This window comes from Oryctolagus cuniculus, chromosome 3 (genome assembly GCF_051225735.1).
Source record: "Oryctolagus cuniculus isolate XC-2025 breed Fujian yellow rabbit chromosome 3, ASM5122573v1, whole genome shotgun sequence".
NCBI lineage: Eukaryota > Metazoa > Chordata > Mammalia > Lagomorpha > Leporidae > Oryctolagus > Oryctolagus cuniculus.
Genome location: NC_142869.1, coordinates 146302050 through 146324505, shown reverse-complemented (window position 1 = coordinate 146324505; position 22456 = coordinate 146302050). Strand labels below are relative to the sequence as shown.

Here is a 22456-nt window from a genome sequence, read left to right as displayed (position 1 = left end):
TGTTCCCACTACACATTGTGGTTTTTCTTGCTCTACATTTTGTACCTAAAAATTCCCTCATTTTTCAAAACCCCAAGTATTTATTTTTGCTCACTTATTTAAATCTCCATTTAAAAAAGGTATTTACTTATTTGAGAGGTAGAGGGACGCCCACACAGACAGAGACACAGAGAACGCCCAACCACTGATTCACTCGCCAAATGCCCACAGCAGCCTAGAATGGGCCAGGCTGAAGTCAGGAGTTGGGAACCCAGTCTCCCAGGTGGGTGGTAGGTGCACTATGTCGGCCATTACCAGCTGTCACCCAAGCTATGCATTAGGAGGAAGCTGGAATCAGGAGCTTTCCATCTAAAATGGGATGCAGGTGTCCCAATCTGGCGTCATAACTGGCAAGCCAAACGTCCACTCCAACTTGTGTATTCCTCTTTAAATAAACCCTCATTCCTTCACCCCTAGCGACTAAGTCTCAATGATACCAAAATAGGATAGTAACAACTTGAAGCTGAATTGCTTTAGTTAATTAGCCAATTCTTATCAAATATGGAGTTTATATTCTTTGATATATATGAATTTGGATCACCCCAATGTTGTAGGAGGTAGCCTCTTTTCATACATTTTTCTCAGGAAATAATTCATCAGATTTTATAAATACTTATCTGATGATTGTAGTGTAGCTGTCCTATGAATGTTGTACTGGAATAGAATTGTGAAGCTAACTAGAATAGTAAACCCAATTGCATAATAAAGACTAAATAAAGATTTATTAAATATTTTTAAATATTGGGAATGTTTAATTTTCTTTATTATAGAGAATGTAGAGAATGTACTTTATTACATAAATTTAATAAAGTTGATAGAAATTTAATTTTCTTTATTATAGAAAATGTCCTAACAATCCATATCTGTGAGTTAGTCTTTCCTATCCCTTAACTTATTTGAGAGGCAAAGACAAACACACACACACACACACACACACACACACACACACACGGGTCTAGAGAAAGATAAATAGAGAGAGCTCCTATCTGCTGATTCCCTTCCTAAAGCCCACAACAGCTGGGGTGCTGAAGCCTGGAATCAGGCAACCAATCCAGGTCTCCCAAGTGGGTGGCAGGGGCCCAAGTGCTTGGGCCATCATCTGCTACCTCCCAGGATGTGCTTTGTCAGGAAGCTAGAGTCAGGAGTTGGAGCTGGGTAGTACCCAAGCACTAAGATATGGGAGCTGGCATGCCACCTGCTAGGCCAAATGCCTGCCTGAAACCTGTAGCTCTCTATCACATCTGTTTAACAGTAGAAGAAGAATTAGTAAGGATATTTCTTTGGAGATCCCCCTTCTTAAGGAAGCAGGGAGCCCCTTTTTCAACCCGATTAGAGTGCTGTAAACCTCAATGTTGTTTTCTTTAAAACCCAAGTCCTTAACAACAACAGCTGTTTAGTTATTCTTCCAAAACACATCCTGGGAGGAAAGGAAACTATAACTCGATATATACGCTTATCCTCCTGTGTGGCGAAGGTCATAAATAACTATGGTCTCAGTCTGGGAACCTTCTACTCGTACCCTCTAAGCGCTGAACAGCTGTACTCACTGGAAATGGAAATTGTGAAAATGAGTCCTTTCTCCACATCTCTGCCAAAAAAGCATGGATTCACAGATTTTAGGTATCAGCAAATATGTGTACAAGGACTGCTCATTCTCTACAAACATTATATGAAATCGCCCTTGATGATTTGTTTTCATTTATAAATGAAACATTGTATTACTGGCCCTACACTGAACAAAGACATTTATTAAACTCAGTTATATTTTAACATTGAAATTGAATAGTAGGGAAAGAACAGTTTAGAAATAATATAACATGTAGCTATCACTGGATGGTTTCCATCAGGACTTGAATTTGCATTTCTCATAGCCAAACTCTAAGACAAGTCCAAATTACGATAGTTTTCATTCTACTTTTCCTAGATCTATAGCATATGCTTTTTCTCACAAAGAGAGGCACGTGTGCATCCGGAATAGGTATTGGTATGTGTAAAATTGAGTCTTTCAAGTCACACAGAAGTAAAATTGATTTCATAAAATTGTAATCACATCATGTAAAAAAGTATTTGCTGGGATCATCAAATATTACCTTTCAGATAAAACGACTCCTCAATTGGGTTAGTATCTTCATTTTCCTCTCTGAATTATTCGTTTACAACAGAGTCACAGGTTTTTGCATTAATTGGCAGACACTCTTTCTGCCCAGATGTCACTCGTTTCTCTTTCCTCTTTCCCATAGAAATAAACATATCTGCGGAGGATCACTGATAAAGGAAAGCTGGGTTCTTACGGCAAGACAATGTTTCCCTTCTCGGTAAAGTGATTTTGAAATCAGTACTTGTTTGGGGCACTTAATGGTTAAGCTTAGAATGCGTGTGCATTTTATAGAGATTCACCAGCACGGGGGTGGATGCATTAATGTCTTTTTGAAATTGAACTTCTAAGTCTTGGACTTCACTGGTACTTTCGCCCTTGGTAGGCTTCAGCTCTCCTCTCTTCACGATCAGCATTACTGTCACTTTGGGAAAATTTTTGCTTTGAATTATGTAATAATCTGTACCCTAGCCTCCCACTGGATAGAAAGTCTTCTTTGGAATGATCAACAATCCTCTCTTAGTTCTAACTTTTCGTTTCTAAATTGCAGCCAACTCACAAAAATCAGTCTAACAAAGATAAGGACAGGGCTTGTATAAGCTTCCTGATTCTCATCAAGGTTACTTTGGTTTTATTTGTATAAAACTTCCACCTTTATGAATAAAGCAAATATATACATCACACAGATATAGCAACAGGTGCACAACAATTGTAAATTGTAAATCATGCAACGGGCTCTACCTGAGCATGTTTCACAAGTGACTTACCATCTAGAGAGTACAATTAAAACTTTTTAAATAGCCCTTTAGGACTTTCAGAACTTGAAATCTCTCTCTGCTTAGATATGCTTGTAGGGTTCAGGCTCTCCCATAGCTAACGTGCTGCTGTGCTGCTCTTTATTCGCACTTTAAGTAATATTTAAATGGAAGCTGTTTAGCTGCCCTTGTAAGCGAATGTAATTAAGCGTATAAGTGAGTAGCATTAGACAGTTTGTAATTATATTTTTACATTTTAATATTTTGCCCAGAAATAAAGACTTGAAGGATTACGAAGCATGGCTGGGAATTCACGATGTCCACGGAAGAGGTGATGAGAAGCGCAAGCAGGTGCTGAACGTCTCGCAGCTGGTGTACGGGCCCGAAGGATCTGATCTGGTTTTACTGAAGCTTGCGAGGTTGGTTCCTACAGTGCAATTTACAGACTCAATGTAGACTGGACTTGTTAAAGTGTTTTCTTCCCTACATGACAACTCTTTCCTGCTTGTGTAGATCTATTGTGAAAGCACACATTGTATCTCATGTGTACACACGTCATGTATACACGCTCATGTCATGTATGAACATACATATGTATATATGTGTATATGGATATAGACAAGAGAAGTTGCAATGACAACATTTTCAAATCTGATTAAATAAAGTTGGGCCAGCACTGATCAACCTACGTAAAACTGAAACTTCAGGAGCAGTATGTGATGACTTTAAAATATAAAATACTGATTTTTTAAAAATACAGTGACCACTTATTCTTAAATATTACCAAATAAATGACTCAGTTCTCTGCTACCTGCTCTGGATTTCTTCCTTTTTTCTTTTTTAAAGAGATTTCATTTTATTTTTTCCTGCTTTTATTCTAGCAGTAAGACTTCATTCTCTCTAAATATGTGAAATATAAGCACTATATTTTAAATGCTAATTTTCCTGGAGTCCACTTGAGAGTACTGAATGTCATATCTTCTCTTTTCAGACCTGCTGTCCTGGATGATTTTGTTAGCACGATTGACTTACCTAATTATGGATGCATCATTCCTGAGAAGACTGCTTGCAGTGTTTATGGTTGGGGCTACACCGGATGTAAGCTAGGGTTGTTTGTTTGTTTGTTTGTTTTGGACAGGCAGAGTTAGACAGTGAGAGAGAGAGAGACAGACAGAGAGAAGGGTCTTCCTTCTGTTGGTTCACCCCCTAAATGGCTGCTACAGCCGGCGCGCTGCACTGATCCGAAGCCAGGAGCCAGGTACTTATCCTGGTCTCCCACGCGGGTGCAGGGCCCAAGCACTTGGGCCATCCTCCACTGCCCTCCCGGGCCACAGCAGAGAGCTGGTCTGGAAGAGGAGCAACCAGGATAGGACCGGCGCCTCAACTGGGACTAGAACCTGGTGTGCTGGCGCCGCAGGAAGAGGATTAGCCTAGTGAGCTGCAGCGCTGGCCATAAGCTAGTTTTTAAGACATGAGGGAATATCCCATTCATTTTTATGGGAAATCAATGTGTATTTGCTTCCTATTTTATCCTCTTCATTGTATGCTCATTAGCCTTACCTTTTTTTGCACCAATCTAGTGATCAACTCTGACGGTCTATTACGAGTTGCACATCTCTATATTATGGGGAATGAGAAATGCAGTCAGCACCATCAAGGAAAAGTGACTCTGAAGGAATCTGAAATATGTGCTGGAGCAGAGAAGATTGGATCAGGACCTTGTGAGGTAAGAAGGAAGGTCTTCACTCAATAGCCTATGTTGTTCCTCATATTTTGCATTTTTCTGCTTATTTTTCCCAAGTCAAAAGAAATGTGCATCCAACTTTCCTAGGAGTTGAATTGTAAAAAATAACAGCAATAATAATAATAATCTTCTCTTAACCTTATGATTTTCTTTTAACTAATTAATGAGATAACCCATGTGTCATTTGCAGCAAACTGATGACTTCTGTCTCTCTGAAGAACATTAACCAAATACAGCCAGAACCCTGAGGGAAAGCTGCTGAAGTTAGAAGCATCCAACTAAATTTTACATAATAGCTTGCATTTCTGTAACGTTTTCCTCAGTTTACCTGATTTTACCCAAATTCTCTCTAAATGATCCCAATTAATGATATTTTGAAGAGATATATGCCTGACTTTAAACTTTCTGGAGTGTTTTTGGTTAAGCTGGCATGTGTGGAAGTGTCCAAACAAATTCTATTTAGGAAAAAGACTAATGGTCAAAGTTTGTGACTTTAAGAGCTTGGACATTTTCCTTTGTTAGGCAATGGTTCTGTCAGCTTGGCTGTGTGCCTATCCCAATTGTACATGGACAAGCTGTTAAATGGTTATTTTTGGTGCATTTGAGATGTGAGAGACGTGTTCTTCAGGCCTTGGAGCTGGGGGATTGTGGGATAGAAGTGGAGCAAAGCATGAAATGAGTTGAATAAAAAGGCAATGTCCTTTGATAGGTATGGAAATGCACGACTGATGTGTGGAACATAAATATGTTAAAGTGCATGTGTTATACACCTTGCTCTGAGATTTTATTCCTGAAAAGAAATACTGAAGTACAGTTTCAAGAACTGCTTTAAAGTGATATGGTTAGAAACAGATCTTGTGTTTATAAACATTTTCAAATTTGGTGTACTTCTGGCAAAATGAGTTTGAGTGTGAAGTTCTACCATGAGAAAAATAAATACACTTTATAAAAGAGAGAGAGAGAGAGAGAGAGAGAGAGAGAGAAATCTCACAGCTCCCATGAGCAAGATGTCTCTTGCCAGATCTTCTACTTGTCCTGGCCTCACTGTCAGTATGAAAAGCAACTTGACAGTCACTTCTCAGAAGCAGCTTTTCCTGTGGGTTATCATCTATACACTTTGAGTTTCCTTACTTCACATATTTGTGATATTTATCCTTATCGATGAGACTCGATTTCAAATGTGTTTTGTCACTTCTCAAAAAACACACGTTTCCTCCAGAGCTTTTTTCTGGTATCTGTCTCTGCCGCTGCAAGCGAGGCATTGAAAATGAAATCCTCCCAAATGCAGGCACAGTAACAATGGCACCGTGTTTAGTGGAAGTCTCCAAGGTGAACTGCTTGGAAGAGCTCTGATCTGTGATCACAGGTTCATTTGTTTAGCACCTCGAGTGGCCTGGTTTATAGAGAGGCTGTTAGGATGAACATTCTCCCCTTACTGTTCGATGCTCTATTTCACCTCCACCTTGACTTCTCCTATCCTAGAGTGTTGGCAGCTCTTTACTTTCCACTTGCATCCCAGAGCAAAAGTCTTGCCATGGTGTGGTTTTTGTCTCACAACATCTCTGTTGGGGAGAAATTAAAATAGCCACAAGCACTCTTTTTTCATGGAAGGAAGCCAAAAGTGATTGTTGCATACTCAGGAAACTGCATGCTATATGAAAGAGATACAGTACAGTTGTAATGGTTGTGTATAAAAATATGTGTAACCATATATATATAATATATATAATTATATGCAAATACACATGAAAAGACATAGACACACATGGATCAAACTATCTATTCTTTCTATCTAGTGGGACAATAGCGTTACCATACAAGGGAAATACCATGAAATCAGACTTTGTTCCAGAAAGCATAGTTATTATCCTCCAGAAGTTAGTGAGTATATTAACTACTATCTCCAACAGTTGAGTGGAGAAACATTCCTTGGCTGGAAAAATAATTTTAAATAATAAATAAAATTATTTTATCAACCACACTTTTTTTTATTTAGCTGGTTAAGATCATGCAAATTTTCTACAACTGACATATTTGGAACATCAGAAGATCAAAATAAATATAAAAGCTACCTGTACATATGAAAATTTGTATTCATTAAATTAAAACCTTCAAAAATATAAAAGCTATTGTACTAAAAAGGTCTCAATGGTTATGTGTCAGTTTTTATCCAGCAAAAGGAAGAGAATATTTTTGGAAAAGGCAAGCAATTCTTAAGTGAATATGGCACTTTGAACTTTCTACTTATCTTAGTCTTATTTGACAAATTTAGTGGATAACCAAAGACTAGTACACTCGTTTGTCTTCCCATCTCAGCAGTAGTTACTCCCATTTAGTGTCTATTTACCTTTGAAATGCAAATCAATGTAGGCTAAAGTTACAGAGTCATTATTTTTGTTTCAGAAATAATTCTTTATTGTTATTGCATGCCTTCCACCTAGGGGGATTATGGTGGCCCACTTGTTTGTGAACAACATAAAATGAGAATGGTTCTTGGAGTCATTGTTCCCGGTCGTGGATGTGCCATTCCAAATCGTCCTGGTATCTTCGTCCGAGTGGCATATTATGCAAAGTGGATACACAAAATTATATTAACGTATAAGGTGCCACAGCCATAACTGAAGTAAGCAAGCCTGAAGCGTCCATCGATACAGCTTTCTTTAACATGAGGATGTCAGAGTACGTGGAATTAAAGTGTCACTCACAACAACCTTGAGACAACTACTTGAGTGTCATGTTTGTTGAGATACTCATTAATATATATGGGTGTTTTTGTTGTTCTGTTTGTCAGTGTTATTTTGTAAATGTTGAAGTGAGTTAAGGTACATGCAGTAACATATCTCCTGAAGATACTTGAATGGAATAAAAAAGCAAAGGTATAATTTTTGGATGGTAAAAGATTTAATGGAAAAGATCAATCAGTCTCTCTATGCTGCTTTCCAAGGTTAGTTTCTTAATAATGAATCCTGAAAGTTACAGATTATTTTAACCTCACCAAAACCATCAATACCTTGTGTCCTTAAAGTTTAACTCAATGTTAAATTACCTTTCATATGCCATCTGTTATAGTTCATTCATTTCTCCCCATCACATATCTTGCAATTCTGATATACAGGCACATGTTTCCAAGAACACATATGCGAGTATACATGTGCACACAGTACAAGCAAATCATGGTTTATCTTATGTAATTTCAAAATATTCTGGATTTTTTTTAGATTTTTTTTTTTTTTTTAGAAAAAAACCATTTACGAAGGCCAGTAGAAATGTTAAGGAAAGGTGTCAGGTATAAGTGATGATTTCATTATCTGGATCTAACCTGCACTTGATCTTGACCCCCCACCCCCCATCCCCGGCTGACATTTAAAGTGTGGTCATGTCCCACAGGTGGCCCTGAATCTAGTTGTCTATGAGTATCTGTTATACTAAGTATTTTATACAGTCTCTTCTTAAAATGAGACAGAAATATTTGCATCTGTAGTATTTCTTTCCTCCAGATTTAGGGCCAATTTTTTATGCAAAGTATTTGTAAATCTGTTTTCCTAAAGCATTTCTTAAAGTTCTTAGACATGTATCTAACTGAAGAAGATTGAAAATGGGTTGAGTCATTAAAAATGTATTTAAATAGGTTCATTCCTTGCTGCTGTTAATTGGCTTCTAGCTCACTATCTTTAAATTTTAAGAATTATTTAAGAGGAAAATTTCTGTGTCTCTACAGTTTTGTAAATAGCTTTCATGAAATCATGCATTAAACTATCTCTTGGAGAAAAAAATGAGAATATTTTTTCAAACTGGTAGTCTTTGAGCCTAATAAAACTTTATTCAAGTCAATGAAAAAATTTAAGAGGGAAAGAATGGAACTAGTTTATCCAAATTCTGTTCAAATTTTTCTTAAACTAAAGTTTTAATCTGCTAAATCAAGTATTTTTTTGAGATATTCCCATTCCTTAATCCATTTTACATAGCTCTTTCCTGATGCCATTGGAGACACTCTAGTAAGCTATTTATATTGTACAATGACAGCCATATTGTCATATTCATTATTGTATTTGCTGTGATGGGCTGAAGATCATGTACTTGTGGAGAAATGGGATAACAATGACGTATAGGATAGGTCTGAATTTTCCAAAGATCTTCCTGTACAGAACATCTTTAAAAATCATAATTGGAATGCTGTGAGTCCAGCCTTCTAATTTCTCTGCTTTGATCCTCTTGAGTGCTCTTTATCAAGGCCAAGGATCCAGATAGTGTCCCAAGAGCATTCTCTGCTCAATCTTGAGTAAAGTGTTTTTAAGTTTACTGAAGAGCTGAGTTTACAGAGTATAGAGCTTATACAAATTGTGCCTTTTTTTTTCTTTTGGTGACAAAATACTCGTATGAAGAAACAAGAAATAAAAAGCTAGGGGATAGCAAATTTGTTGCCAGTTTACATCATTTTATCTGATCGTATTTCTCTTTCCCTTATATAATACACCATATTAGTAAAAATACAGAAATATCAAAGGCACATTGTCAAAACATTAAAATATGCTCATCTAAATATGTTCATGGTCATATAATTCATCCTTTTCCTTTCCTCTTGCTGAACTTGGCCAAGTTGTATTGATTAAGTCACATATATTAATTATATTTGTAAAAACTATTATAAAAATTGCAATAACCTTAAATACTCATAGTTTCAAATATTTCTTTGTCTTTTTCTCTATATTTCCATGGAAAGAAAGATAGGGATGTCCTAAATATAAGGTGCAGCTAACTTTTCAGACCTTTTAATTCAGTATTTTCTACTTTTATTAATGAGTGAAAATACCAGTATCAGTAAATCACCAAACATGGTGTACACAGTAATTTTTTTCGGGTTTCCTTTGTAGCAGAGGGAACTGGGGGCAATTGACAACAAAAGCCAGGTGAGCAAGATGCAGGTTATGTTAGGTGGTGGCACAGGGTACACTCATGTCACTGTTCTCTGGTGCAAGATACTAATTATTGGGTCTTTTCTGGATAAAGTTCAAAAAATAAAAATTCCAATTCACCCAAAAAACTATTTTATTTTGTGGCATCACCATAAAGGACCCTTTAAACGAGAAGTTCTCAGTGCTGTGTTTGGTTTCGGCTGTTGAAATAACGGTTATATGCTGTTATAATTGTAGACATTTTCTTATGTCTACCGAGAATAGAAATGTAAAATTAAAATATTTGTCATACTGCCTCTGCCGTGCAGAAGGGATGATAATCCTTTTGTATATTTCCTTAATTTTATTGTAAAATGTGTAATGACTTTTACCTGTTTGCTGTGGGCAGGTCCTCAGTAAAAGGGTTTACATTGAGTCCATCTCTAGTATTAACAGGCTCTTGCTTGCTACCCAAGTGTTTCAAACTGTGGGACCTGTGAGACACTGGATGGCAAGGAAAATAACAGCAATGGCATGTGATAGCAAAATTGTATTTCATTTATTCCTGTGAATATTTCTTGTTGGTACCAATGGTACTGTACAAAGTGAATGTTATAGCCACAACATTCTCTCGAAAAGAACACTGTCAAGAAGTGGGAAATTGCTGTCAGGCACTTTCTGCTTGTTTCTGAGCATTGTATTCATTAAAAACTCATGTTCACAGTATAGACATCAAGAGGTAAATGATTTTAATAAACTCTCATAGTAAAGAGCCTTAAATTGATTTACTAAGGTTAGAAAAAATAATGACTCTCAAGGGACTATACCCCATATTTGTAGACAAACTCATTTGGAAAGTACAATTAATCTGAGTAGAAAGACAGTTTGTTTTTTAAATACATAGTTTTAAAAAAATTCTTCTCAAGAAAAAGTCCAAAAAAGAAGCTATTTTTTGATGTTCAAATGAGTTCAGAACCAAGAATTTACTAGTACAAAAAAAAATTTGAACCTTATAAATCTTGACAGTGTAACTCTTAAGTAGGTTCATTTCCATTTGCACAGAAAGTTTCTGTCTTTAGGAAACTGAAAATGGAATACTGTGGATGTTATGACTGTTTGTTTTGTGTGTAAATAGGAAATTGATAAGCTGCCTATTGAGTGGTATAGCTGGATGCTTACCCAACAAAGAGAACACTGTGGTTATGACTTGTATTATAAAGTTTCTGTAGTTAATAAAGTTGTTATTTTTATAACCATGATTATATTATTATTCTTAATAATAATAAAATATTTTATCAAAATGTTTCCTTTCTCCTATAATTATATACATGCATATATTAGTGTCTGTCCTAGAACTTTAATGCAGAAAACAACATTGATTTCATTGACAAAAAGTTCCTATAGAACTAAGACAAAAGTTATTTTATTCCAACTTCTGTCCATGGCAATGCTAGTGGTCTTTAGTAAACCATCACTCTCTATGCACTTCCATTCCTCCACCTTGAAGTATGATTATTTATTCTTTCTTTTTTAAAACAATGATTTATTTATTTGAAAGGCAGGCATCAGAGAGAGTGGAAGAGACAGAGAGAGGTCTTCCATCTGCTGATTCATTCTCCAAATTGCTGCAACATGTGGGGTTGGGCCAGGTGAAAACTAGGAGTGAGGAGCTCCATCCGGGTCTCCTACGTGGATGGCAGGATCCCCAAGATCTGCACCATCTTCTATGGCTTTCTCAAACACATTAGCATGGAGCGAGGCCAGAAGTTCCATAGCTGGGACTTGAACTGGCAATCTGAAATGAGATGCTGGTGTTGGAAGCAGTAGTTTAACCTTCTGTGCCACAACACTGACCCTCATTCAGTCATTTTTATATTTGCAATAATAGTACTATGCTGTATTTGCCAATATATACAAAATATTGTCATGAATGACAACCAAATTTCATTTCTCATCTCACAGTATATTACACAGGCAATTGGGATACATCTTCATAACAGTCATTAAATAAGGAATAAATATGAATCAAACAGGTTAATTCAAATTGGAAGAACAAATCATTAATGATGTGATCAAAGAGAGCTGTATAAAAGCACTGTTTCAAATGACATTATATTACCCCCCTCAACAAGTGTTGCTCTAGTAATTGTTCTGGCATGGATACTGATCTCAAATGATGAGTAATGTATCTAATCCTGTACCTCATATTAAAATATTTGATTTTTTAAAAAAAATTATTTATTTATTTGAAAGAGTTACACAGAGAGAGAAGGAGAGGCAGGGAGAGAGAGAGGTCTTCCATCTGTTGGTTCACTCCCCAGTTGGCTGCAACAGCCAGAGCTGCACTGATCCAAAGCCAGGAGCCAGGAGCTTCTGGGTCTCCCACATGGGTGCAGGGGCCCAAGGACTTGGGCCATCTTCTACTGCTTTCCCAGGCCACAGCAGAGAGCTGGATCAGAAGTGGAGCAGCTGGGACTCAAACCAGTGCCCATATGGGATACCAGCACTGGAGGCGGTGGCCTTACCTGCTACACCACAGTGCTGGCCCCAAATATTTGATTTCTGAATTATTTTTTTTTTTAAATCCTAACTTGGAAAAGAGACAGAAACATAGAGAGATCTTATATCCAGTGGCTCATTCCCCAGCTAGTCACAACCACCAGAGCAGGTCTAAATCAAGCCAGGAACTCAGAGGATAATCACCATCTTCTATGTGGGAGGCAGTGACTCAACTACTTGAACCATCATCGGCTGCCTCCCAGGGTGCATATTAGCAGGAAGCTGGAATTGAAAGTGGAACAGAACTCAGGCACTTCAATACGAGATGAGAGAATCCCAAGCAGTATGTTAAATCCTGCACCAAACACCTGCCCTAGTCTTTCTATTGATTCTGATTAAAGTAGAATATATGCACTTCTTCATTCATGATGCCAGTTAGAATATATTAAATATTATAGTGTTGATTCTTTAAAATTTTTATTTTCCCCTCTATTTTCTAGAACTCCATGGCATTCTAAATTTAATTAATTCATTTAATTTATGTATGAATTCATTTAATTTGATTAATTCATTTAATTTAATTCTAATAGAACTCCATTTATATTCTGCTCTTTTGAGTAGAATCATCCTGAACAACTCCTATAGGAGATGGAATCTGAACAGGCTTCTCCATGACTTGAGGAAGCAAACTATATAATGATTTGGGGTTTGCCAAATAACACTTGGAAAATGATTTTATTGGTTTCTTGATATAGTTTATCTATTTCCTCTTTTAAATTATGATGCTCTAATTAGCTACCATTTATCAATGTCCTGAACAAGATCACCTTGGTCTGCATTTCCTCTACCTACTAGTCTGGGAGTTCCATTACAATTGTATTTTATTATTCTCCTATGCATGCACTGTTCTCAACCTAGAGCATCCTAAAACAGCAATCAGCAACCTTAGCTCCAAACTATAAGGCTCTCGGGTAAAATTTACATGAAATGTTTTATTCTAGGAGTGGGTGTTTTGGTGCAGTGGATTAAGCTGCTAGCTGGGGACACTGGCATCCCATGTCAGAATGCTGGTTGGAGTCTGGCTTCTCTGCTTCTGATCCAGCTTCCTGCTAATGTGCCTGGAAATGCAGCAGAGGATAACCCATGTACTTGGGAGTCTGCCATTGGATGGAGTTCCTGGCTCCTGGATTTGTTCTGGCCTGGTCCTGGCTGTTGTTAGGTTTGAAGCCAGTGGATGCAAGTTTCTGTCTCCTTCCCTTTCCCCTTCTCCTTCTCCTCCTCCTGCTTCTCTCCTCCTCCTCCTCCTCTCTCTCACTCTGGCTTTCAAATACATAAAAAAGATATCTTTTCAAAAAGGGTTTTATTATGCACAGCTTGTACTTTTTTTGTCCCATATATTTACAAATATTTCAACTGCATATGTTATTTATGAAGGCAGAAATGTTACTTCAAGATAAAAGGAATATTTGTAGTGATTGGGGCAGTTTAAAATATTATGAACAATATGCTATTCCTTAAAGCACATCTAAGCAAAACAGAAAACATTCAGCAAAGGAAAGAAACTCATTTTTACTGAATATAATTCAATATAAATAAATAAATAAAATTTAAAAATAAATATTATGGTTTATTATATTACATACACTAGACCATATACTTGGAAAAGAGAAGAATTACCAGTTTTAAAGGGTTTTCAGATTTTTATTTGTAAATGTGGTTCTTAAAAATTTTTAAAAAAATTCTTAGATTTTCCATTTGCTAATAGATACAGACATTTATTTTACCAAACTAGTATGGCTTAGATTAAGCTGGTGGACATTTTCCCATCTGGTTTTCTTCCTTGAAGGGTTGATGTCATCACATTGAGGGGAAAAAGGATCACATCAATTATTGCAAAAATATCTTGAGTCAACAACAGTCCACTCACTGTTTATGTGCAGATGGGTCACCTGCTGGGTACTGAAAAGTTTCACAAGATTATTACTTAGCAAGAGGTTTTCATCTGATGAGCTTTCATAACTGAGTGAAGTCAGCAGGTTACCATGTTACAATGAAATGAAGTGCAGAAAAAGCGGCATTTTTGTATTAATTTTTCCAAGTATTTAAAAATCTTTACAAACATATTGCTTAGTTTCCCTAGCTCTGACTTTTAGACAGTTTCACATCTATATGCAGTCATAGTTTATCACTGTGTTCTAAAACAGAATTTACGCAGTAGAAAAGAAAAATAGTGAAATTACACAGAAACTTGGCTTTTTAACGTGATAAAAAGCCACTAAAGACCTTTAGGATGAAGCAGAGACGGTTCAAGAATGATTCCTAGGTCTTTCTTCAATTGTTAACAAAAATAAAGAACTACCCTGAGAGGAAATGCTCAGATTCTTTTGGTTTGGAAGAAAGAATCAGGAAAATAAGGTTAGTACTCCAGCCAGACATTTTAGGAACAGGGCAGAATGACTCAGCTGTGAAGCCTGCAGGATACAAAAATGAAGAGGGAAATTCACAGACCGTACCTGGCAGGGCCATTTCTGAAACAGGAAATCCTGAGTGACTTAGGTAGGCTCTACCCAACCTGGTCTCTGTGGGACATCACTGTGTAGAAACCTAAAGCTGTTCTGAGAAGACCCATACCCTCTGGGGCCTTGTGTAAGCTGGGGTACTTTAGAAAGATCCCTCTGGGGCTGACATTGTGGCATAGCGGCTACAGCTAATCAGCAATGCTGGCATCCCATATGGGCTCTGATTTGTGTCCTGGCTGCTCCACTTTTAATCCAGCTCCCTGCTATTGGCCTGGGAAAAGCAGAGGAATATGGCCCAAGTGTTTGGGTCCCTGTCATCCACATGGGAGACCTGGATGAAGCTCCTGGCTCCTGGCTTCAGCCTGGTTCAACCCTGGCCATTGTGGCCATAAGGGGAGTGAAACAAGAAGGAAGATTTCTCTTTCTCTGCCTCTCCCTCTCTCTCAGTAACTCTGGCATTCAGATAAATAAATATCTTTTTTTAAAAGAAGAAGATAGGTTACTCTGCAGCAGAAGAGTAAAAACCTTTGGATGGCCACGGGTGCTCTGAATCTCCACGAGGAAACCTGAATGGTGTAGTCTTCAAACCACAGTAGGACAGAGCTCCCTGACTATCACAGGGACACTATTTCACAGCCACCTTCAGGTACTGGAGTTGTGCTAAAGGCAGTACAGAAAACCTGGCCTTGCACGTTGGCCTTCTGAGCAAGAGGTGGTGGTAAGTACATGGTCTGAGACTCCTACAGTCTTCATCATGTATCATACTTCATTGTCTCCAAAGCACATCTCTTCACTTGCAAAGCTTCCAAAAATAATCTTCTCTTTACATGATTCACCCTTTTCTGCTCAATTAGAGTGAAATTCACTTATGTTGGCAGGTTTGAGGAATGTCTTTCTTGACATATGTGTACCATCTACTGGATCTCTCCAACCATCAGCATAAAATCAAAATCGATTGTCTCTAAATATGAAGGTGTTCAACATCGAAACCTTTCTGTGTTTACTTGCCCTCACAGTGTTCCCTCCTGCTGCTGAAAATCTCTGCTTTTGGAAGAAGGAAAAGAAAGACAAGTAAGGATGATGAGAGCAAAGAAAAATAAAAAAAGTAAATGGAGACATGCTTAAAAAATTAATTAGGAAAGGTCTTGGAGGAGCTTTCTGGAGGCGTTTCCTGACCCCAGAAGTAAGAGCAACAAAAAGATCTAAGGCATGGTTCTTTTTTATTAGACTCCTTCTCCCTTAATCACCATCACTTGTATTTCCCGAATCCACTTGTAAACTGATCATGAGTCATCCTCTGGTCACTAAGCCTAGAATACAGACGCAGTTCTGCACATGCACAATGTGATGTTCCTAGTCTTTCATCTTCTCTGCTACTTTGTTACCTGTTTATTTCCTCAGTGAGAGTTTTTTTCTCCCAGCTTCATTGAAGTATGCTTGACAAATAAACATTATAAGTAAGTAAACAAATCTTCAAAAAATATTATTTAGGGGCAAGCAGTTGCCCTGTTGGTTAAGACTCTGGTTGAACTGTTTGCATGTAACATCAGACTATCTGGGTTTGAGACCTAATTCTGCTTCCAGTTCCCACTTCTTGCTCCTTAAAAGGAAGCAGGTGATGGCTCATGTGGTGGGGTTCCTGTCACCCACGTGGGAGATCTGGGCTGATTGTCTGACTCTCAGCAGAGCTCAGCCCAGCCCTAGGCATTTTGGACATTCGGGGAGTAAGCCAGCAAATGAGAAATCTCTCTGTCTCTCAAAAAATAAATAAAGATTTATTTAAAAATATGTGTATACTTGGCAGTAAAAATGGTGTTTGATATATGTATACATTATGAAATGATTACCACACTCAGACTAATATATCATCACCTCACGTAGCTAGCATTTGGGGAATATGTGTGTGATGAAAACACTTGATTTTTACTCTCAACAAATTTCAAACATATGATATATTATTACTAACTATACTCATCATGCTGTACATTAGATATTTAGATCTTCTTTGTCTTATAACCGAAGGCTTGTACTCTTTGACCAGCAAGTGAAACACAAAGTTGCTTCCTGAAATATTCCACCTCCTTTCTCGCCTCCAAAAGATTTGGTGTCTTTCCATTGCAGTGACTTACAGGTGTGAGCTTCAGCAAGACAGCTCGTGGAAGAGAACAGAGGCACTTGGTGGAGACAGAGGCAAATGGTCAGCTGTCCAGAGGACTTGACCTCACTGCTTGGGTCTGCTCCCAGTCTCAAAACTGGAAGCCTCCCAAACTGAACCCCAATCTTTCCTTTCTCTTCCATAATCTCAACAAAAGGAATCTCACTGGCTTGCTCAAGCCAGAATTGTTAGGTCATTTTCTCCCTGCTTTTGTGGCCCTTTTTTTTTAGGTCATTTTCTCCCTTTTTTGTGCCCTGGAAGTGACGCAGACATCAATTTTGCTTCCTGAATACAGCTGGGATCACCTACGTGTGGCCACCTCCAGGCCTCCACTTGCCCACACCCCAGTTCCACAGTTTGCCTCTGCCTTCACTACTACCACAATCTGAAGACACGCTTCTCCACATACATTCCACCTTCTGTCCAATTTCCAGGGTAGATTTTCTAAAATGGCATTTCTTTAACATCTTCCAGCAGGAAGGACTTGCTGACCAATACCTATATGGTGATCAATACCTTTAAGAACTGCCCCTGACTGATCAACTCCTCCAAGGTGTCTTTTCCTTTTGTGCACAATATGTATTTTAGCTGTGCTGGGCTCTTTCAGATCTGGGACTAGGCTAAGCTTTTTCTTTCTTTGAAACTTTTGCATTTGCGATTATTTCTGCCTAAAATTATCCCCCCGCCCACGAGTTTTGCCTGACTAATGCCTGCCTCATCCTTCAATTTCGATATCACCAATTCTCCCCACCCACCTCCCTGATGCAGTTAACATTCCAAGGGATGATGCACGTCTATTCAGGGCACTTGCCTGAAGGATTACATTTTTATTTGCCTACGTACATTTTTAGGTGCTGTCTCTTCCACTAGATTTCAAGATCTATGAGAACGTGGGTGAGATGTATGTTTTCATGCATGTGTCTTTCACTGGTACTACATAATGCATAAATATTTTTAAATTGATTATATCAGTAACAATCTATTGGCATTCTTTTTATTCCTTTCTAAAATGCAACCCCAGTATAATGTCTAAATTTTGTTCACAATTTTTTATTTATCTATTTAAAAAACTAAGTTGAAAGGCAGAGTGACAGAGAAAGGGAGAGATAGAGAAACAAAGAGATCTCCCGGCCACAGGTTCACTCCCCAAATGGCCACAAAAGCAATGGGGCTGGGTCAGGCTGAAGCGAGGAGCCTGGAACTCCATCCTGGTCTCCCACATGCATGACAGGGCTGCAGGTACTTGGGCTATCTTCTGCTGCCTTCCCTTGTCCATTTTCAGGGAGGTAGATCAGAAGCCGAGCAGTAGGAACTCAAACAGTTGCTCTGATATGAAATACCAGCTTAATCTGCTGTGCTACCCTGCGAGCCCCTATTTGGTTCATTATTGAAACAGTAATATCTAGAAGTTCTCTTGGTGGTAATACTGGGGAAGTGATTTCTACCAGCCTCTGTCACATACTTCTTTTTGAAACCAACACATGTCGATGAAGCACTGACAATGAGAGTGCTGGGTGCTGGGTGCTGGGAGTACAGTGGTAAGTAAATAACAATTGGCTCTTAGCCTTCTCATAGATTCAGAGACACCTAGGTGGTTGGCATGAAGCAAGCATTGGGAAGTGTCAATAGCATCTGGAATGAGAGTTCACTGATCTTTCCAGCTCATCCTCGCTCATTCTTGCAGTATTGTTATCATCATAGATCCTGCCAACTCGAATATTAGTTTTTCCATTGTTTGAATACTTCACTCACCGCATTCTGAATTATTGAGCAAGCTTTAAAGTTATTTTTCTTTAATCTTCTCCTCTCAATTTTTTCAAGTTCCTAATCTTTTCAATCATGTCTCTTCTTCCTCACATTCTCACGAGTGTTATGATGCTGTCAGTAGATTTGAAGATTGATGTATTTATTATCAAGGGAATAATGTAATTTTTCCAATGGTGAGAACACTAGCGATTTTTAGAGATGAAATTACAAAGACTTCTTTGGCTATTGTGAAACTGCCCAATGTCTTATCTTCACAAGTTTTTCATTATATTTGAAGATGATCTTTTAACAGGAGATAATGCTTATTCCATGCTTATGATTCACCAAGGTCTGACTTTCATCTTCTTGAATCATCACTGCAACTTTACATAGACAGATTCTATACCTGTATCTATTTTAGAGAGTAAGAAGTGTTCCTATAACCTGTAAAAACACACCGAGGGGTGGATTTCCCATGTGAATTCTGCTTGACCCTTTTGTTCTACGCTGTCTGCAGAACATTTGACTTCATTATTTTCCAGAAAAGTCGGAAGAGGGGAAACTCATTTCAGTAAGAAAATGCTGCCACCATCCAGACAGGATATGAGCAAGGAGATACGCAGAGGTCAGACTGCTTTCTGAGCTGGTCTCTCTCAAAGCTCTGTGCACTATCAGCTGGAGTAAGCCTGTCCTCGTTTTCAATCACAGAGGGCTAACTGAGGAGCTGCTTGTAATGCCGACCACTGCAGAGCTGAAGGCAGGTAAGGGCTGGTTCAGCCAAGAGTGTTCTTTCTCTTGAATGGGGGAGAGGTGTGTAGCTCTTGACCAAGAGGAGCGGCAGACCTGTGAGAGAGAAACAGTAAGAACTCTGGAGAAACACATAGCATCGAGAATTCTAAGGAGCCCCAGGGGGGAAAAAGCTCAGAATTTATTATGAGAATGAAGAAAAGCAGTAATGGTTCTTTGCCCTTTATTGCGTATACCACAGGGTGTTTTATGAAAGAGAGAAACACCTTCAAAGAGCATTATAATCTTTTACATAGGGTTGCTTTGCATTGTATTACGTGGATTCATGGACTTTGACAGCTGCCAAAGCCTGTTAAAATCACCACCCCATTCTGATATGGGGTAGGCAGGCAGCTAGCCAGGTCTATTGAGCTGGAAGTCACCAGCCTGCATGTAATTCTATCCTCTTGCTTGTCAATCAAAATACCCCCTTTCCCAGGATGCAACTGCTTCAACCAAGACCTAAAGAAATACCATGAAAATATGGAGATTGAGCTCCATGTGACATTTGTGGAACTGCCATATAATTCCCAGTTGGCTTCACACCTGGAGGCACCTCCCCCAAGCTCATAAAAAAGACTAACAGTGGGAGGAGCTCTCTCTCTCCTTTTCTTCCATCTTTGACTATAGCTGGAGGGGCTGCCAGGTAATCTCTCCTTGTTTCCCTTCATCAGTCCTACTCCTATCAGGCAGATCATCTGGGCCACTGCCCACTCATGATGGGTGTCTGTTTGGGGCAACCCTTGCTCATGTGTGTGTGTGTTGGTGTGCACTCACTTTCTCACCTTTTAAATAAATCTTATCACTTTATGACCCTTATTTGTGTCAGCACCAAGAATGTTCATCTTTGTGCATGACAAGGACCTAGAGTGAAAAATCAATACCCTTCACCCACATCAATTCTAAGGTGGACAAAAAGAGAACCAAAAAGTTCAGTGAGTTTCCCAGAGTTATACATATAGAGGCAGAGCCAGTCCTGGAAACAAGAGATTCTTTTTTTTTTTTTTTTTTTTTTTTTTTGACAGGCAGAGTGGACAGTGAGAGAGAGAGACAGAGAGAAAGGTCTTCCTTTGCAGTTGGTTCACCCTCCAATGGCCGCCGTGGCCAGTGCACTGCGCTGATCCAATGGCAGGAGCCAGGTACTTATCCTGGTCTCCCATGGGGTGCAGGGCCCAAGCACTTGGGCCATCCTCCACTGCACTCCCTGGCCACAGCAGAGAGCTGGCCTGGAAGAGGGGCAACCGGGACAGAATCCGGTGCCCCGACCAGGACTAGAACTTGGTGTGCTGGCGCCGCTAGGCGGAGGATTAGCCTAGTGAGCCGTGGCACCAGCTGAGATGCTTCTTTTAAAATCCAAAACCTTGGTTTTCTTACTCACTTATTTTACAATGAGATAAAGCACATAAAATACATAATATGAACATTCTATTTGAAAAGTCCCAAAGAACTACAGTACTTTAAAACAGTATGAAAAAAGGAAAAGTGTAAATTTTGAAAGAAAGAGAAGCTCAGGGTGACCAGGGGCCTGGGCATCTTAGATTTTATCCCAGATTCTTGCCTCACATAGAAATAAGGATTGTAGGCAGAGGTATTGCACTGTACACGAGTGGGAACATGATTTATTCAGCAGTAAAAGAAAAAACACACATTCATGTGTGAGTATGGGTCACCCCACATGCAGAAATACCCTTCAGGAGTGGGCCAGAGTGCTGTCCAAAGACAGACACAAAGAGGAAAAAAACAGAAAAGCACCCTCACCATGCTCTGGAACCAAAAAGGGCTCTCCCCTGTTCTCAGCCTCTTTTATGAGGTAGGGAGAGTACCTTGGCATGCATGCTGCAGTCTGAGAATTTTATGGTACCTCCACGTAGAGTTTAATATCTATATAATCTTGGCGTCTCCCCTTCTTGGTTCCGGATGAGACACAGGGGCATCCTGAGATGGTGGGCATTCTTGACTGTCAGGTAAAGAGAGAACATTATATCGCAGGGCTGTAAGGCTTCCAGCTCATTTGGACTTGGCTAGCTGCCTACCTATTCACACTGCATCAAATCTATCACATAGCTTGAGGTTGGATGTGCCTCCCAGAGTTCAAGTGTTGGAAACAGTCTCTTATGCAACAGGGTTGAGAGGTAGGACCTGTGAGAGGTAATTGGGTCATGAGGGCAGAACCCTTCCTGCTGTTATCACAGCAGTGGGTTTGTTATTTCTGGAATGGCATCCTCATAAAAGATGAGCTCAGTGCCCCTTCCCCCTCAGTCTTCATGCATGTGCAGGTGTGTGCTCTTCCATCATTTACAGAACAAACCCCCATACTAGTTGGAGGCATTGCTACAGGGCACTCAAACCTGGATCCACTTGCTGATGCGCATGAAGCCAGTCACTTCACTGGGGTAGTGGAAGAAAGTTGGTATTTATTGCAAAGTACAGAGCAAGGTGCTGGATAGTGATTGCCTAGTTCCTGGGTTCCCTGACAAGTTAGGAGGGATGGTTCTTAAATATTAAAATTGGGGCTGAGAGATGCACATTCAGTTCACATCCAAGTTCCTGGTTGGTCAGTGGTGCTCATGACCTTTCTTTGATGGGTCAGTGATGCCATGCTCTTGAGGGAATTTCTGGTGCCCAGGTGGGCTTCAGTTACATGTGAGTGGAAGTTACCTTCTGCCCCAGACCTAGTGTTTCCTTTCATGGACCTAGAATTCCCCTGAATAGCCCCCTCTGGACAATACTGGCCAACAAGATTTATCTTTTGGAGAAGCAAATGCTTTCTGGAGTTGGTGATTAGAACCTTGGAGGGCCAGCTGTTCCATTCCCTCACTCGAGTGAATTCCTCTTGATAAGTGGCTAATCCTAAAGGACAGACAAAGACACCTGGGGCTAAGGGATACAGAGGAGGGGCTGGGTCCTGTATGTACAAATCATAGGGGTTTGGGGCAGAATCATGAGATGTCTCCCATCATGCTCTGATGCAGCTTCTCCATCTGGGATCTTTCATCCTCCTGAACTGTGAGCCAGCACGTTTCTGATCTTTTTAAGTGCCCTCTCCTCAGGTATTCTGTTACAGCGGCACAAAGCAAACTGAAACCCAGCCTAAAGGGATCAGGAATCAGACCTGGCAGAGGAAGCCAATGCCAGGTGCATTTCTAGCAAATGCCTATGTAAGGAGAGAGCCACGGCAGATCTTCATTGGGTTTCTTTTCTTTATAGTTTGTAGTCCAACCCTGGG

The 22456-nt window shown here is 39.3% G+C and overlaps 1 protein-coding gene across 3 annotated transcripts in view; it reads left to right on the top strand.

Annotated features, from left to right (window-relative positions):
• Positions 1-10826, top strand: part of HGF (hepatocyte growth factor) — a 74836-nt gene extending 64010 nt beyond the window's left edge. For 2 of the 3 annotated variants that reach the window (XM_089327986.1, XM_008258178.5), the window contains 5 exons: positions 2280-2354; positions 3162-3308; positions 3881-3987; positions 4470-4615; positions 7075-10826. In XM_089327986.1, the coding sequence (XP_089184112.1) occupies positions 2280-2354; positions 3162-3308; positions 3881-3987; positions 4470-4615; positions 7075-7251 (652 nt within the window). In that variant the 3' untranslated portion in view covers positions 7252-10826. 3 annotated transcript variants of the gene reach the window in all.
• Positions 10827-22456: the final 11630 nt, after the last annotated feature.